This window comes from Watersipora subatra, chromosome 7 (genome assembly GCF_963576615.1).
Source record: "Watersipora subatra chromosome 7, tzWatSuba1.1, whole genome shotgun sequence".
Lineage (NCBI taxonomy): Eukaryota > Metazoa > Bryozoa > Gymnolaemata > Cheilostomatida > Watersiporidae > Watersipora > Watersipora subatra.
The window spans coordinates 12,705,014-12,722,544 of record NC_088714.1 but is presented as its reverse complement, the minus strand read 5'-3'; the positions used below and the strand labels follow the sequence as shown (position 1 = coordinate 12,722,544).

General features: G+C 35.6%; 1 protein-coding gene across 1 annotated transcript in view; it reads right to left on the bottom strand.

Moving 5' to 3' along the window:
• The window catches only part of LOC137400434 (general transcription factor II-I repeat domain-containing protein 2-like), a 29,684-nt gene extending 12,593 nt beyond the window's left edge, over nt 1–17,091 (bottom strand). Inside the window, exons 1-2 of the mRNA XM_068086762.1 lie at nt 16,868–17,091; nt 16,001–16,613 (exon numbers count right to left, since the gene is read on the bottom strand). Of these exons, the coding sequence (XP_067942863.1) occupies nt 16,001–16,613; nt 16,868–17,091 (837 nt within the window). The remainder of the gene's footprint in view (nt 1–16,000; nt 16,614–16,867) is intronic.
• Nucleotides 17,092–17,531: the final 440 nt, after the last annotated feature.

Below are 17,531 nucleotides of genomic sequence, written 5' to 3'. Positions count from 1 at the left end.
TCTGAGTCGTCTGCATCACTTTTTTTATCTCCATTTTCTTATTTCTATTGCTACAGCCGCTGCATCTGCACATGTCCGTACACTTGAGATCTGTATTGTTGTACTGACAGTGACGTGACTGGTACCCAGTTTTGCATCGCCAAAGCATGTCCATGAGCACAGCAGGAGATGCTGGTTGTTGTGTCATCCATCTAGCTTTATGCTTTCCACCTTCCATAAACCATCTATGTTGCTGGGGGATGAGGCATTGATGATGATATGCTTGGCTCTTCTCCCTATCATGGCCTGGTAGGCAGCCCTAAATATATGGAGATTTAACTCATCTAGTGTGGGTGGTAGGTTTGATTGTGATGTGCAAAACGGTGAGCAGAAGATCTTATACCGTGCTTCATTGATGGAATTTGTCTCTTCACCATATAATCTGCATACGAATGTCACAATAGATTCTCTTATTGCACCATCCATTTCAAAATCCGTTCCCAATGATTTCAGAGCATTACAGAATTCAGAATTGTTCTTTGGCAGCTTGAAAAAAATTATCTTTCCTTTGGAATAGAATGCGCTTACACTGTTGCATCCAATGTTGCTTACACTGTCGCATGGAGCCCGAGCAGTGCTTTGCATCGTTCTGGTGTGAGGACGATAGACAAACAGCCTATGTTTCCTCATCTCAGCTGCTCCTTCTTATTACAGCAGTAAATGAGTTCTTGTGATAGCTCATCCACTAAAGATAGACAGATTAAGAGAACATGTTATGTGTCCTGGCACTTGATTAGAACTTGGCGATAGAACTCTTTGCGATATGTGATAACATGCGCGTATCTGCCTCCTCGTGGTCTGATGTCAAACTATCTATTTGGCTTACCGCGATTGATCTGTCAAGATCATAGCTGATCATATGGCATTCTTGTGAGAAAGCTATTACAAGATCTAGGTTCTGCTTCACTGTTGACTTGTTCCATGTATCCTTTAAAAATCCTTCACTTCTACGACTTCTCTCACCTCCTTTAATGCTGATATCCGGAACACATATTTCTGGCAGTATTGGACCTTTACCTCAGCCACCAGCAGACCTGGTAAGCTTAGTGACTGACTAAAAAACATAGTGCAATACTATAACCTGATTGACACAGGTATGACATGTGATTCTTCAAATCTGAGCACCCTTTAAACCCTTGAACCCTAACGGCTGCTTTTGCGACATTGCGTAGGGTGTGTCAGAATCCCTTGAGGCCGTTATTACGGCATTCACATGGCTTTGTTTACAAAAGCTGTTTCTAAGTAACAGCAGAAACCAATCAAATTAATTCTAGCACAGGATGTTAGATCTGAGTTTTCACATCCATTTGTAAAAGCCATCAAATATCTTTACCCACTGCCTTAGTTTTAGTAACAAATTTTATTAGAACGACATCCTGAAAAAATCGATACGACTCGTTTGTTGGTAGATCATAAATGATTGTGATGCAAATAAAGAATTTTATGATACTAACTATAATTTTCTAAAACATTTTAAGTCATGAAATGATGATAGACAAGTGCACAATAGATATTGTGCCCCTATAAATGTTTTTACGAGTTTTATAAAATCGTACAAACCTTTATAGTTTTAGCACGAACAATGATTAAGTACTGTTTTGTTGTTTGATGATATTTGCTGTAGGTTGCCCAACTTTTTTATTAGTGTTCTATCAAATACTAGCTCTTCGACCCAGCGTTGCCCGGGTAGTACAAACAGTCTTTAGACAAAAAATTGAATTGTATTTAACATATAACAGAATTTACCATTCTAACTTTCAAACTACCTATCATGAGAAAAGTGTTTTGTGGAGCTGAAATAAATTAAGAGAGAAAATAAAACAATTGTAAAGGTTTTCAAACTTCTTCAAACAGCTACAACTTTCAAACTTCATATCACGAGGAAAAGGTTTTGTGCAGGACAACTGATTTAAAAATAAATAAAATAACTGTGAAGATTTTTAAACCAATGTAAATTTAAAAGTTCATAACTTTCAGCAACCTATATCTTTTGATAACGTATAGTGGAACCTCGGTTCTCGAACATAATCAGTTCCAGAAGGTAGTTCGAAAACCGAGTTGTTCGAGATCCGAAACAATTTTTCCTATTCAAATGAAATTATGTAAATTTTAATCCACTCCAAGGCGAGAAAACAACTTTGGTAAAGTATTTTTTCAATATTTTACACCATAAGCTGTACTTGCTAAGCTTGTACTTGTTGTTGCTATTTTACACCATAAACTGTATCTGTATCCGGGCGTTGCCCAGATAATAAAAAAGTATTTGCACAGAAAATTTATTTGTATTTAAAGATGTAGTTGCGTCAAATTTAAGTTGATCTTAAAAGAAAGCATTTTTTTTTCTCTATCAGTTGATATGTTGTGTTACGCAATCGCATTGCCAAGATATTTGAAGATTAAAACCGAAAAAATCTGATCGCCGTAAAAACGCTCAGGCCACAAAAACGTGCCCAGACTTGCCCAAAATGATGTCACGCGTTAGGCAACCTGTCTCCATCTCGCGTATTCACATCGGCTATTTGCGATAAAAGTCTAGTCTTACGCGGCTCTATTGGCATATATCTTATTTTGTATTTGCTCATGTTGGCTAGAATAAAATTTTAAATCCTGCTACAGATGCATTATTATGAATGTTTCAAAGGCCTCAAATAACGAAAATTGAAAATTTGTTCTACTCACTTTCTCCAAATGTTGTGTAAACATTTGGGTACCGACTACCAATTCTACCGGTCTACGGTAATTCTGTCAAGTCAATATGTAGAACGCCGTCTTTGTATCAGCAGCTACCCATTATACTAACGATATACCGCCTCTTATAAGCCCCGCCCACATTATGCAAGTCGCCTATCTTTGGGGCAGGGCTGTATATCATTGCCTACACCGTCTACGTACTAGTTTCTTACTAGTAGTATTCTTACCGAATACTACCGAAGTGAAATAAGCAAGCCACGTCTTTGAAAAGAATATAGAGAGGGATAGAGTGTTAAGGATGAGAAGTCTGCTGCAAACTGGATTTGAACTCACCTTCTCTAGTTCTGCGGACATCCATATACCATATCCAATTCACTACAATATTCTGCAAATCATGTTTTGCATTATCTTCAACAATATTATTTTATTACATAATTTTTACAAGCAAAATTATTTTCATCTCGGCATAAAACTTTTATTAAAAATATTCATCAAGTCGTGGCCACTCAGATAGTATTAGCTGATACAATAAGACAAATTCATCTACTGCAACAAACTCAAACAAAACATCATGGCTTATGCAGCACGCATTCAAGTCTCTCTTTCCACTTTATGGCAGTTTCCACACTGACAAAGCTTCTTCGGCTGGTGGGACGACATAAACATTCTGTAATCAGTAAAAAAAATGCAATAAATATATGTCATTCATAGATATGTCATTCTAAAGCGTATCTATTGACAGCTTCCAAATTAGGAGTTAAATAGATTGCGAGTGTAATTTTAAAAACGAATAAACATTTAATAAAGGCACAAGCAAGCCAAGCTAACGATTCAAAGCTTTGGTTCTGGAAATTAAAGATTTGCAATGATCAATCGATTTTACCCACTTCCTACGAGTGAAAATAATTGGTAATCATGACTCTAATTTACCAAAGAAAATTCGAAAAAAATATTAAAGCTAGGTAAAACGGCAGATAAGCTATGAAACGATGATTGGAGATAGCAAAGAATTATCATTTTATTAATTAGTAAATGTATTTATGACTATAAAAATATTATATTTACTCAAGTATAGAAGACTCTAAGTTAATTTACCTCCATTCTGTCTTCCTCTGCAGCGAAACGCTGCTGACACCTGTCAACAGCCATAGGCTGTCTACTCCAATATTTTACTAAAAGTTGCTCAAATAACTCTGAGGCGCAGTCACTATACAAAACTATGTATAACTTAGTAATTGTTGAAACGCGTTGAATCAGTAACGTTGAGAATTCTCTAACGATGAGATTCTTCGAGATCACAGACAACGCGTTTTACGAGTGATAACATTTATTACGGCCTATATAAAGATTTCGCGCTCATGATTGGCTTACGAAGCGACCTTATATTTATCGCTCGTGGTTTCGTTTCAGATACCTTGCTTGTGACGTCACGAAATAGGCACCCGCTGGAACGTGAGCTTTTTAAAAGAAGGCCTCATTCAAACGCATATATCTCTGGACAGGGTTGGTCTACAAAGACAAAAATGGCATCAAATTGTAGCTGATGTTTTAGCCTTTTATGGGTCCTAATTTCATTAAATTGACTTTTTTGACGCAACTACATCTTTAACATATATAACAACGTTTGCCATTCTAACTTTCAAACTACAAATCATGAAAAAAGTATTTTGAGTAGTTGAAATAATTTGAGAGAAAATAAAAACAACTGTAAAGTTTTTCAAACTTAGTCAAACAACTGTAACTTTTAAACATGATATCATGAGGCAAATGTTTTCTGTCGGTTTAAAAAATAGAAAAAAAAAATAAAACAATTGTAAAAGGGATTAGATGTAAAGGTAAAATAATTAGCAAGTAATGGCTAAATTAAGTCAGTTTTGCAACAGTCACAATAAAAGATGATACGGTAATGATACAATTAATACAATCTGAGAAAACAAAATAAAATTCGTGAATATGTTGAATTAATAATAGCAATTGTTGCATAAAAGTGTGTAGGTATAAAAAGGTTACTGTTTTACCAGAAGCTATCCATCAATTTTTTGAATACGACGATACTAAAAATATGACAGAATATGGTAGTATTTTGTAGTTGAAATTTTATTAAAACAATGTCTGCCAAAAAATGGTTGAATAAAAGAATATTATTAATAATAAAGATTGGAAACTAATCAAGTAATAATAACAGTGATAGGAAAACGAATAATGTTTAAACTTCAAACACGATCCTCAAATTATCTTTAAAAGAATGCAAATTAAAATAATAACGACGATGAAACAAACTTTAACAAACTTATATTATAAACTTCAAAAGTTATAAGAAGTTTACAAATGTAATAAGAGAATGTAAATTTATATATCTATATATATATATATCTCAAAGTATGTAAATGTATGTAAATATAATAGCCGCATGGCTCAAACCATCAGAAAAAAGTAGTGGCTAATAGTCTGAAATGTACGGTACTCTATAAGGCGGACACACAGACAACGATTGCCGTTTATATAGTAGATCTTTGTATTTTGAGCAGGTTTAGATCTGACGTTGAAAAACGTCAGATCGTTGGACTTATTGCCCAGGGTTACTGAAATGCATTGACAAAAATGGCCAGGCTTCAATGGGTTAATTTGCAGAGCATACATGTAATTTATCTATACATTTATGTCCAAATTGTAGGCTGTAACATATCATGTAAACTGCAAAGAGTTAGTTTTGCTGCTCACAAAATTTGCAGACAAAAATGAAAATGTTTTCTTCTCCTCCCACCAAAGTACCATCATCATAGAGTAATCATCATGAATTTGTAAAATAATAAATATCTAGTCTCACCTCTTCTGCTGTATCACATTCTTTCTGTCTCTTTCCATAACGAGTTTGTTACAATACTTTTTATAACAGGCGTAATGACATAACAAGTCTGAACTGTAATCACAGTTTTCAATGCTTAGCACTTTTTGAGCTATTTCACATCGAATGCTCTCTTCTTCCAATATCAACCATCTGTTTGAATACTGTTTGCCTGTCTCATATTGAAGTTTAGTCACTCTGACTAAGGTTTCGTTCACAGACTGATCAAGACAGTGAAACAAGCAGTCTTGCTGCATCCTTGGCATGGGTTAAGAAATGCTGAGAGTTGACTCACGTAATCTCAAATAAAAGCATTTATTAATTTTTGAGATTATCAAAGAGTTTTCTTTGTCTGATATGTAAGGTTTTCCAAGCAAACTTGGAGTTACCCCTCTCATTTCAAAAGTGCTCTCTAGCTCAGAACTGTCCGACCACATAAGTGTAAAAACATTATAATTGAATTCAGCATAAACTTCTGACTATGAAACATCTCTGTTTGAGTAGCCCACCCTCTGAAGGAAAAAGCTGAGAGATAAGTTAATGTTCCTACTCTACTATAACTAATGCTTGGCTCCTTGAGTGCTGCACCTAATTCCTTTCTAAGCTCTGGTAATATGCTGGTTCATATGCTCTTCTAGTTAGTCTGCAGCAATTTCTCAGAGTAGTTTCAAGGTGGTAGGCAAGTACAGTATGTTATTGACCTGTCATTTTTGGGAATTAGTCCCTGCTTTACGTCTTTCATCAGGAATGCAGTTTGCTGTTTTATCAGCTATAGTGAATGGTGACTTTCTTCTAAAAGGAATTTCATCTGCTTTGTCAAGTAATTAGAATTTTCAGGTGCACTAATGGCCTGCTTTTGACTTGGCTGCTTATCATCAGTTACTGGTATTATTAGTTAGGCCTATTGGCATTATGGTCATTATTTTGGTTTTGTGGCCTGACTTGTCACAGCTGGTGGCAATGTTCAAAGGGTAGTTGTCTGAGTAGTAATAGGTCTTTTTCGCTTAGCTGTACATGATGAGTTACCTACAAGTTAATGAAAAGTTAATCTCAAATAAAATTATTACGAGTTTTGTTTAAAGAAGCTTTGGTGGTGTCATAAATTTTTTGTTTATCCAACCTCAACAAATTAATACTGTGTATTTCATTTTCACTTGATTCATGCTTGTAATCCTCATATTTTATCTTTTAGCGTAAATTTTGGTTCAATTGATTAATATTTTTGCATTTAGGCTTTATCGTATCAGTGTTATTTGTGAATAAATGCAACTGAGGCAAAAATACATTCATGTCATTGTTGCATTCACGTGCTTTCATCGCACAAATAACCACCTTAAGAGTTTTAGAAGTTTTGTCAAAAAACTTCGCGGCCCTTCCATTGTACAGAGATGTCAATTTCTTTAACTAGAAGGCTTGTATCATGTCAAGTTTAGGTGCAGCACATCTCTTTATTTTGCCGCACTCTGCATTAAATATTTGTGTCTGGTGGTGAGTCCTTTATGGGTCACTTTGTGTTAGTGGATTTTATTAAGCTTCTTTAGCCAATCTGAGGTTCACTCGTGAAGTAGCACTGCATGAGGTTTGTGTTATCAGTCCGAGTCTATTTCATTCTATTTGAACCAGTAGCCCATTTTTCACTGTCTTGTCCTGGTTCAGCTACATTCAAGGATGACCTTGTTTAACCAGGCAACACTCAAGCTGGGATGGTATTAGGTTTTGCACTTATCATAGAAGGTGTAGACATTATGCAGCGTAAAAACCTAACATAAATAGATAACGTAAAAAATTGACAAGAAGTTTTTGCTTCAATTACATAAAAAAATTCTAAATATTGTAAAGTGTCAAGTCAGGTGAGTTTTCAAACTCAGATTAAATGATAATAAACAAAAAAAATCTTGCAAACAAAAAAGTGACATGTATATAGCGTTATATCTATCTTCTATATTTAAATCCTAAAGTTTGTGTGTGTGTGTATGTGGGTGTGTGCGCATATTTCCTTTGGTATGTCCAGCTATAGCTAATAACTTATAAAGCTAAAATCTCGCATCTTGCTGAATTTGAACCCACAAAGATTGCAACCGCAGGTTTGTAATTCAATTTTCTAGCCCTAGTCTACAAAAAGTTCTTACGATTGACAGTTCTTACTATATACTGTATATACCCTTTTCCCGTTTTTACATGCTAAACGACAGTTTGATTGAAACTCTATGAACTCTATTAACTCTATGAAACACGATGCTTTTTTGTGCTTTCGTGAACTTTTACTTCCGGTTAATCATACGGTTCAATTGCTAAATCGGTTATGGCCAATACTTTTCACGTGGACAATTGTATTATTTCAAAAATATGAATAGCCTCTGCATTCTCTCTCCGTTTGGTCAGACAAAGTACCAGACAAAGACAGTCCGATATCTCATTGTTACATTTGTACCCGTATCAAAATGTACCAGTATCATCATATTCAATGTTTTGATGGATAGCTTCTGCTGCAACCGTAACCCTTTTTATACACATACTTCTATGCGCGAATTGCTATTATTAATTCAACATATTCAGGATTTTATTGTGTTTTCTAGGTGTTAGGATTATTTTGTTTTCTCAGTTCATATTAGTTGTATTATGACCAGATCATCGTTTATTGTAATCGTAGCAAAAAATGCTTAATTTAGCTATTACTTGCTAATTATTTCAAGTTTACATTAAAACACTTTTACAATTTTTGATTCTGTTTCTTAATTTGTTTGATCTGCACAAAATATTTTTCTCATGATATGAAGTTTAAAAGTTACAGTTGTTTGACAAAGTTTAAAAACCTTTTCAGTTGTTTTATTTTTTCTCTTAATTTATATAAACTGCACAAAACACTTTTCTCATAATATGAAGTTTGAAAGTTAGAATGGTAACTGTTGTTATATGTTAAATAAAAATAAGATTTCTGTGCAAAAACTTCTATTACCTGAGCAGCATTGGGTGTTCACCTAGTTATATATACAACTTCCATGACATTCTGGTCTGTTGTGATAGACCATCAGATGTGTTGAAAAAAACAGAAAATAAGTAGCTGCACAATTGTTCATAAATATTTAAATAAATATAAAAATATAAATGCACTTGATTGGTGCAGGTGTTACAGGGTCGGTCCAGCAATATGAATGTCATGAGTTGGAGTATCGTCGAAGGTTTTCTTTTATCCTAACCTTGACTGCTGGGCACAGAAAGATGACGAACAGGAGTACCGCTTTTTCATAGTAAAAATATTTTGTCGTTTTGCTTTATTGTAGATGTATAAATATTAGCTATAAGTTTTAATTTACAGAATACATTTTACTGTTTAGAAAAAATATGAAATTTGTTGAAAAGGAACGTCGAATATGTGCCCCTACCATCAACTTATTGTGAACTTACCGCAATCATAGTCTATAAAACCAGTGAGATTGATACAAAAGACAAAAGTTGTTGATGCAAACCAATATTATTGCAGTTATGGTACAGCCCATGAATTAAACAATTCAAGTCAAGTTTTTCCTTTTGTATGACCAGAAAGGTAAGTTCGCAAAAATCTTTGAACCATGTAAGCAATTTACATGTATTTTACTGCTCTTATAACATAAAATCCCTTTAACGTAAACAATCCTGGAACAGAATATTTGAGTTGTAGGAGCGGCTACTGCATAGAAAAGGGTCTTGTCTAGGGACCGCCATGAAAATGTAGTGGTTGGAATCATACTTAGAATCTCATGACCACCATGCAGATGCACGACCAACTATGCCATCTGTCCTGTCCAGTATACATTTATAAATTGTAACCGAAAATAGCAGCCAGCCCCAAAGCCTAGAAATACTGATACGGCTAGCTGGCTGAGTTGAAGAACAGAGGACAGCCTGACCCAATCAAGCCAAAAGACTCAGGCCTGGCTTGAGACTGGAAGCCAAAATAGATCATGCCGGCCCACGATTCAACTGAGCTGTCCAGAAGCATGACAGACCAGCTGCCAACCGGCAAAAAGCAAGCTGGCCAAACACCAAGCCGGTACACAAATGAGTGACACGCTACCAAGCCAGCAGAAGCCGGCCATTCCGAAAAAAGAGCAAAGCTTATGAGCCAGAGAAAACAGACACAGGAAAGTTTGTCTATCAGTTTCTGTATGCACACGTTACGTGTATTTATAGTTATGTATTTGTTAAAAATATATAAAGTCTTTATAATCTAAAGTAGTTTGGTTTTTTGTGGAGTAGTAAAGGGTCAAAATAGATTCTTTACAATGTATATAAACTAGCTGAAACTGGCTGGTATTTTTGGTAAACTGAAAAATGTCATAGAGGCTACAACAGAGTTTTGCTTCTCACTGACACATAAAAACCAAGCATGCTACACTCATGAAACTTCAACCTTATACATGTAACGCTATATATGATATAATACTATTATGTTGTAGTTCTACAGAATTTAAACGACATGTTTTCTATTGTTCTTCAATGCGTTTACAGTATAAATACCTGACATAATTCTGACGATCAAGCAAAAACAAATATGGCACCATCAGATCCAAATTGTGCACTAGACTTTTCCCATTGAATTCGCGAGTCGCCCTTAAGGACATCAAAAAGGTCTTTACGGCCTTGATGTATGAGCACCAAAAAGTGAAAGCGAGGAACTTGAGAACTTGAGAAATGACATAGTCACTGAGAAGCATGCGTATTTTAAGTAGCTGTGAAGAGCAGTAAACCTTGTTTTTGCCATTCAAGATAGATTCAAGGGGTGTCTGTACATTTTTGCTGTGATACTGTCTAGAGAGTTAACCAACTTCATGCATGCCCTTTTGAGCATGCATGCCATAATCATATATTTCCATATTCCTATTTAGCACTCCTGTAATTGATCCTTGTGCCACAAACTTTAACATGATTAGATTGTTCTCCAATCTTTGCAGTTTGTAAATTTTACTTTTAACACCCTTATATGTTATGTGGGTGTAACATTCACCCATGCACAGTACTAAAATCTTTTTTCATACATCATTCTTTCAATATTTTTGCTAAGCCTTTCAGGGTAAATTTTGATCAAACACTACCACCACTGCATCCAACTTAAATGCTTCAGCTTTTGCTACACTTTCTTGGAGAATATGAATACATAGTGAACAGCTCATGAGGTGGGGCCTCTACATCAATGACTAGAGACTACAATAAGTTGGTGCACTGCTAGATTGGGTAGTCAGTTTAAGATAATTTGTCCAAGTAGATGGAAAGCTGTGTAATTCTACTTTTGCAATGACATACATGACTTCCAATAGTTAATAGTCATTATAATTTTATGTTTGCTTCAAGTCTATTAGATTTAGGGTGACATCAGAAAGAGGCGTTCTGACTCTTTTCTCTGGCATGTAAGGCTCAAGTGAAGATGGCTGAATATTTATTGTTTTTGCCCTGCATGATATTGAAATGGAGTGCCTGACACCCTGTGTGCTGTTGGTTCTAATTGGAAACATAATCCTATTTATTTGGTGAGTTGTGCTCACTCCTGATAGGGTCTTCTCTTAAAAGCAAATATTATTGAAAACTAAAATGATCAATCTGCCTTGAGTGAAGCAAATGTATATTTATTTCTATGGGGTGCTGAAGTTTATCTGCAAAAATAGCTGTATCTTGCCACTGTGTCAAAGCTGACACAATAGCCAAATGATTGGAGAAGGCAAAAATTGCCAGAAAACCCTGTGCGATGTTTATTGTTAGCCAAGGAATAGGGATTTTTGGTAGGTTATTCCTTTGCAGCGTTGTAACTAGATGATATCATGACATATACACACAACATAATACTTTTGAGTGGTTCCTGGTTCAGCTCTAATGAGTTAGGTATCACTCAGGATAACAGGAATTACTGTTATCGGAAAGTTCACTAACATAAATGGTGAAATTGTACAACCGAGGTGAAACAGCAGTCTCGCTAGTCTGTAAGTTCCGATTTAAACTGCTATGTGACCATGAAAGCTTAAAAATATAGGAGTTGATAGCATCGCCTAGTTTCATAACACCATAAGTCAGACTAGCTGTTGATATCACTAATTGAGTTTGCTTCACCAATGCGCCACAAACTTCTTTGGGTTGGTAAGTTAGTTTGGATGAGCTGATTAGGTTTGAATTAGACAGGCTTTAAAATTTTCTTTATATCAGTAGTAGAGCTTTCCTAGACAGAAAACTGGTGTGGAACAGTGCAAGTTTAACTAGTCAAAAAGTTTACAAATTCGTATTCTGGATACTTTGAGCGGCATTTTGTTGACGACTTTGGGCATTCTTAGAACTGACAATAGATTGATTATGGATTGATGGATTAGATTGATGGATTGAGGTAGTTTCAGAGATATTGAATGACACAGATTTATAAAAATCACTGTCTGCTGTTGACAGTGACTAGAGGTGGAGTGAGGTGTCATCTTGAGAAGAGCAATCAGTCATGTACCATATGCCAGGAACTAAGGGACCATGTGCCAGTTCAGCAATCTCTTCACCTTTACTGTAGTATATTACCTCAGTTTTATTAGATCTGACGAAAGTCTCAAATATAAGATCAGGGTACTTGAGAAATAGCTTAAGCTTGAGCTGGTATGTCCTCAATGATGAAGTCATGACATTTTCAAGACAGCAATAAAAACTTATGGTAACAATGCTGAAACATTGCAAATTCTAGCTGAAGCAAAGTTAACTATGAATTCATTGTTGTGTCATTAAAGGGCTTTTCAAATCTAATGTATAGATTCTGACCAGGATGGTATAGCACGAGACTTTACATGGTCAGCTTAGAGTCACTGATTCTATTGTGCAGTTTGACCACATCTGCTAAAGATATAAGCTGGTCCTCCGTACTGCTCAAAACCTATTGAGATGTTCATACCAGACCATGCCTCAACATGTCAATAGAAACGGTTTAAATCAAATATTGGTGCATAAGAGGCTTGGAAGGTGATGTGATTCCAATTATTGGTACTGTACTGGTACACAGGGCAAGCTAAAATGTAAAACAATAAAAACACAGCTTATAAATTTTTATCATCATCAGGAATTATGCCTCAAACTAATTTGTAAAATTGATAAGCAAACCAGCAGTCTCAGCTATTATTACAAGAAGTCCAGCTATGCGAAGAGTTGGTTTGAGTGAGTGAGTTACCACACATTATTTTCACAAATCACATATATTTATTCAAGTTTAGATCTTAGATGTAGGAAAATAGACAGCAGAATTATTTTCATGATTATCTTAAGTGGCATTTTATCATGAATAACAGATTTCCGACATTCTTTATGAGGCTAAATGAGTGTGAGAATAGACAACGCCAATGACTTGAGAAATTCCACTAATAGTCCAATCCAATAAAAATGATAATCCAGAATAAATACATGTAGTTAGTGCCTAACTAGAGTAAAACCTAATAATTTTCTAACTTGAATGCAAGGACCTGAATCAAGAGCCATCGTTACAGCTTTGTAAAGATTACCATAACAACAGTTTTTAACAAAGCCAAAGTGTGTAGAATTTATCTGACACTGTATAACATCAGCAGTTTGCACATGTTAACCATTCAATTGAACATATGAACCATGTGTTCATTCGCCCACATCTGCCCCTGTCACCAATGACTGGGACAGATCGATGGAATGTATTAGTAGATATTTGTGAGCCATGTATCAAAGGCAGGGTGACACTAACGCCATTTTAATCATCTTGGGATATCACCTCACGTCAAGTCGCAGAGTTTGTGAACACAGTGATGGATGTAGTTCCATTCAACATCAGTTGGTAGGTGATAGCAACTATTTTGTCACTTTATTAATGATGAAAACTGCTTCAGTCGTGTATATTTTATAAATACGAGTTCTGATGTATTCTCTGTATTTCGGAACATGAGAAATGTTCCAAACCAAACCAGCCAAACAATCAGGACTTCCAAAAACGGACGGTGGAGATGAATATATATCAGGTGAGTTTGAGCAGTATTTAGAGGGAAATGTTCACCATTAGCTTGCTACATGCCATTCTGCACAGCAGTGTTGAAGAGCGATACAACCATACATCATGTGAGTCTGCAAAAGCTTTAATTGTTGAGTCTGATCTATAAAAGTCACTATGAGCTGAAAATATACATGTGGCTGGCTATCATAAACAACCAAAAACAAAATATGGTTTGATTTTAAACTTGATATCTGGCTATGTTGCATATGCTCCCATTCCTGATGAATTATGCAGAAAACTAGACAAAAAGTCAGCAACTATTATTCAAATTGGCTGCTGTGTCTGATTGGAGGCTTACCACTTGGTCAACTTTAGAAAATGTAAAAGTGTAAGAGTTTGCGACATTATCTTTGATGAAGCCTCACGACTGATCTAACTAAACCAACGTCTATACCAGGGGTGTGCAAAGTTTTTTCTCAAAGAGCCAAATTTCAAAGTTGCAAGATTTTTGGGAACCGCATAATATGTGTATCAGTATAACATTTCATACTGATAATACAAGTTTGGTAACGGTTGTAATAAAATTTATTTATTAGAATACTTTTACAATAGCATTGAATAATGTTGAAGTGAGCCTGAAGAGCTTTGTATAACAGTATAACATTTCATGAAGAGCTACATTATAACATTTTATACTGGTAATACAAGCTTGGTAGTGGTATTGTAACTAAATTTATTGATTAACATACTTTTACAATAACATTGAATAATGTTGAAGTGAGCCTAAAGAGCTTTGTATGACTTAAAGTTTAGTGAGATACATGGAATCGTTTATGGCTGCTCAATATATCTTGGTAATCTGGCTCTCTACTGCAGCATGCTATTCTTAAGAGCTGACACAAGTGATCTTGGGTCAAAGTAAATCTCAACTTGCTCTTGATATTATTCATGTATGAAAATGCTGATTCACATATATATGTGGCAGCAAACACAGTGTACAACCATCTTCCTAGTTGAGCAAGCTGTGGATATTCAGCCTTTGTTGAAGCTTTCAAGTAGAACCCCTCCTCGATTTCATCTATATCTGTACCTTTGAGGTTACACAACTTCAGTTGCAGAGATAAAACATTAACACTTTTCAATGGAAACTGAGTAACCCACTCTCTACTAGGCTTTGCCTTCTGAGGTGCTTTTATGAGTTGCATGATGTTTCAAAAATTGAAACAGACTAAATCGATTGCTAAACTTTTGTTGCAGCTTTTCTATAAAGTGAGTGTACTCAGCTATACAAGATGCCATTTCTTCATCGTCATCTAAAAATGCTTTTCGAGTAGGAAAGTGAAGCATATCACCTTGCACATTCACCAGAAACAACTCCAACTTATAGGAGAAGGCTTGAACAGCTAGTAGTGTATTAATGATAGTCTTGTTCCTCCCTTGAAACTTGAGGTTCAAATCTAGAGATGCCCCGATTTGAAATTCACCAGCCGATTCAGGTTCCGATCCGATATACCGATTCTGATTGAAAAATAATCCGATTCAGATACCAATTCAGATATTTTGTGTTGCATAGATAGTTGTTCATTTTATTATGCAAATATAAACATAATGCAAAGTAAATATAAATTTTAATGTATTTAGTTATTCGTATTTATCGAAAAAATATACGTGTACATGTATATACATTTTCACATACTGACATATCGTGCATGTAGTAACAAAACTGTCCATGTTTCTTGTAATTTGTAAATAAAGGTAATTACTGTTAGTGGTACAGTTCTCTCTGTGATAACAAAGTTCTTTTCTATTGCTGAATGAACTGCTGCTCCTGTACAAGTTTAGAGCAAATCAACGTCTTTTTAATTACCGCTAGTGATTCAATTCTCTCAGTAAGAAGTATCTTTCTTCTATCACTATCAATGTAGCCAGTTGTACTGAAGGGGCACTTACTTGCCACAGATAATGGAGAACAGGCTAAATACCGATAAGCCACTGGGGTTACCGTTTTTTGTACGGTACAAACGATGCATTGTATCTTCAGGATCAAGAGAGTGATAGATAACTTTATGCGTCGTCTGTTTAAATTACTTTCGTAATGCTAGTAAATAGAAATATTACACGGCGTTTTGTCTCCCATCATTGTTATCTTGCTCATGATTAGCTGCAATAAACCCTATCGCTGTAATTGGGAAATACTACACTTTGTGATTACGTCCTAGCTAAAGCAAAAAGGGTCCTCAGCTGCATTGATCAGACTATAGAAATGAAATAAATTGTGTGGTAGGCCTGAAATTCATTAAGTAAAAGTAAGGAGCTTGCTGCTGATGATTTTTTATTATTGTAGCAGGCTAAAATACGATTTTTTGCCAAATAGTTGATATGTAAAAAATATCGGAAGTTTCAGATGGTTTCAGAAAAGATCGGCCGATATAGATTCAGATACTTAACACCCATATGGGCACCGATACCGATTCCGATACCAAAATCGGGTCAACTCTATTCAAATCATTCAAATGGCTACAGATGTCAACAAGGAAGGCAAGGTTACTCATATCTTTAGAAGAGCTCATCATCTCTTGAAACTGTTTTGCACTCAGGCTTGTGCATGTATTTAGAAATGAGGTTAGCTCCTGACGGATACTCCACAACCTCGACAGAGCATTTTCCTTACTTAGCCGTCTAATGTTATTGTATGTTAGTAAATCTTCACAAATGGCATCGCTTTCTTTGAGAAACTTCCTTAAGTTTCTGTGTCTGAGAGCTGATTGACTTCTGAGGAAGTTGATCATCTTCATAGCCTTACACATTAGATGTTGAAAGTGATCATTTAGTTTTCCGCATAAAACAGTTTGGTGGATGATGCAATGGAATGCTAGCATTGATGGCATATCCTTCTTCAATTCAGCTATGAGCCCTTGATCTCTTCCAACCATGGCTGGTGCGCCATCTGTTGTTACAGATACGAATTTGTGGAGAGGTATCTTCATCTTGTCAAGTCTTTTAACGAGGGCATCATAGGTAGCCTGACTGGTGGTTTCTCCTTCTAATCCAACCAAAGTAAGAATCTCCTTCATTTCTTCACCATCAAAGAATCTGCAACACAGGGTATCTGACTAAAGCATAATACTATGCTTTATAAAAAACATACTGATGCTTCATAAAAAGCATGTAGTATAAATGTGTGGGTTAGTCACTTTGAAACAAATATCATAAAATAAGTGCAAAATTTTCTACTTGGAGTTGTGTTCTCTCTTTACTGTCTTAAAATGCACTTGTATGACTTCAGCTTGCAAATGCATGGTAAAAATGATTACCAGTTGTTAGTGTACACACAGTAGCCTACATACCTTACGAAGACTGCTAATTGAGCTACATCCATTATATCAGTAGATTCATCAATGGCGATTGAAAAGTAATCCGCCTGGTCTATATGGGTTAGCAAAGTCATTCTGAGATGATCATTAATGCTTTCAATTCTACCAGTGGCAGTTTTCCTAGAAAGTGGTATTGCCTTGACTTTACCAATCACATCACGCTTATCTGGAAAAAGTGTTTCCATAGCCTCAACCATGCATTCTTTTACAGTCTCAGCATGAGAATAGAGAAGCATTGCTTTTGCTAGAATCTTTGAGACTCGTAGAGAAGCTTCTGTAGCGCGTTTATTAGTAGCTGTGAAAGAAACTAGCATATTTTCTGAAGAAGTTATTGATTCTTGAAGTTTATCTAGCTTTTGATGTGTGTGTGTGTGTGTGTGTGTGTGTGTGTGTGTGTTTTATTTCACCTTTAAAGATTACACAATTGAATTAATACTCGAGACAAAATATAATTAACCAATGCGTGAAAAAAAATAACAATAAGTAAGAAATGATGATGGGGCCCATTGCGAAATGGCAAAGCCAGTGGTACACGAGCCCGAGTCAGCAGCACAAAAACCAGACCGTAACACTCACTCTCCAGACTGGAGATGGTGCCTCAATTCCACCTTATATTTACCGAGACATTTTATTGATC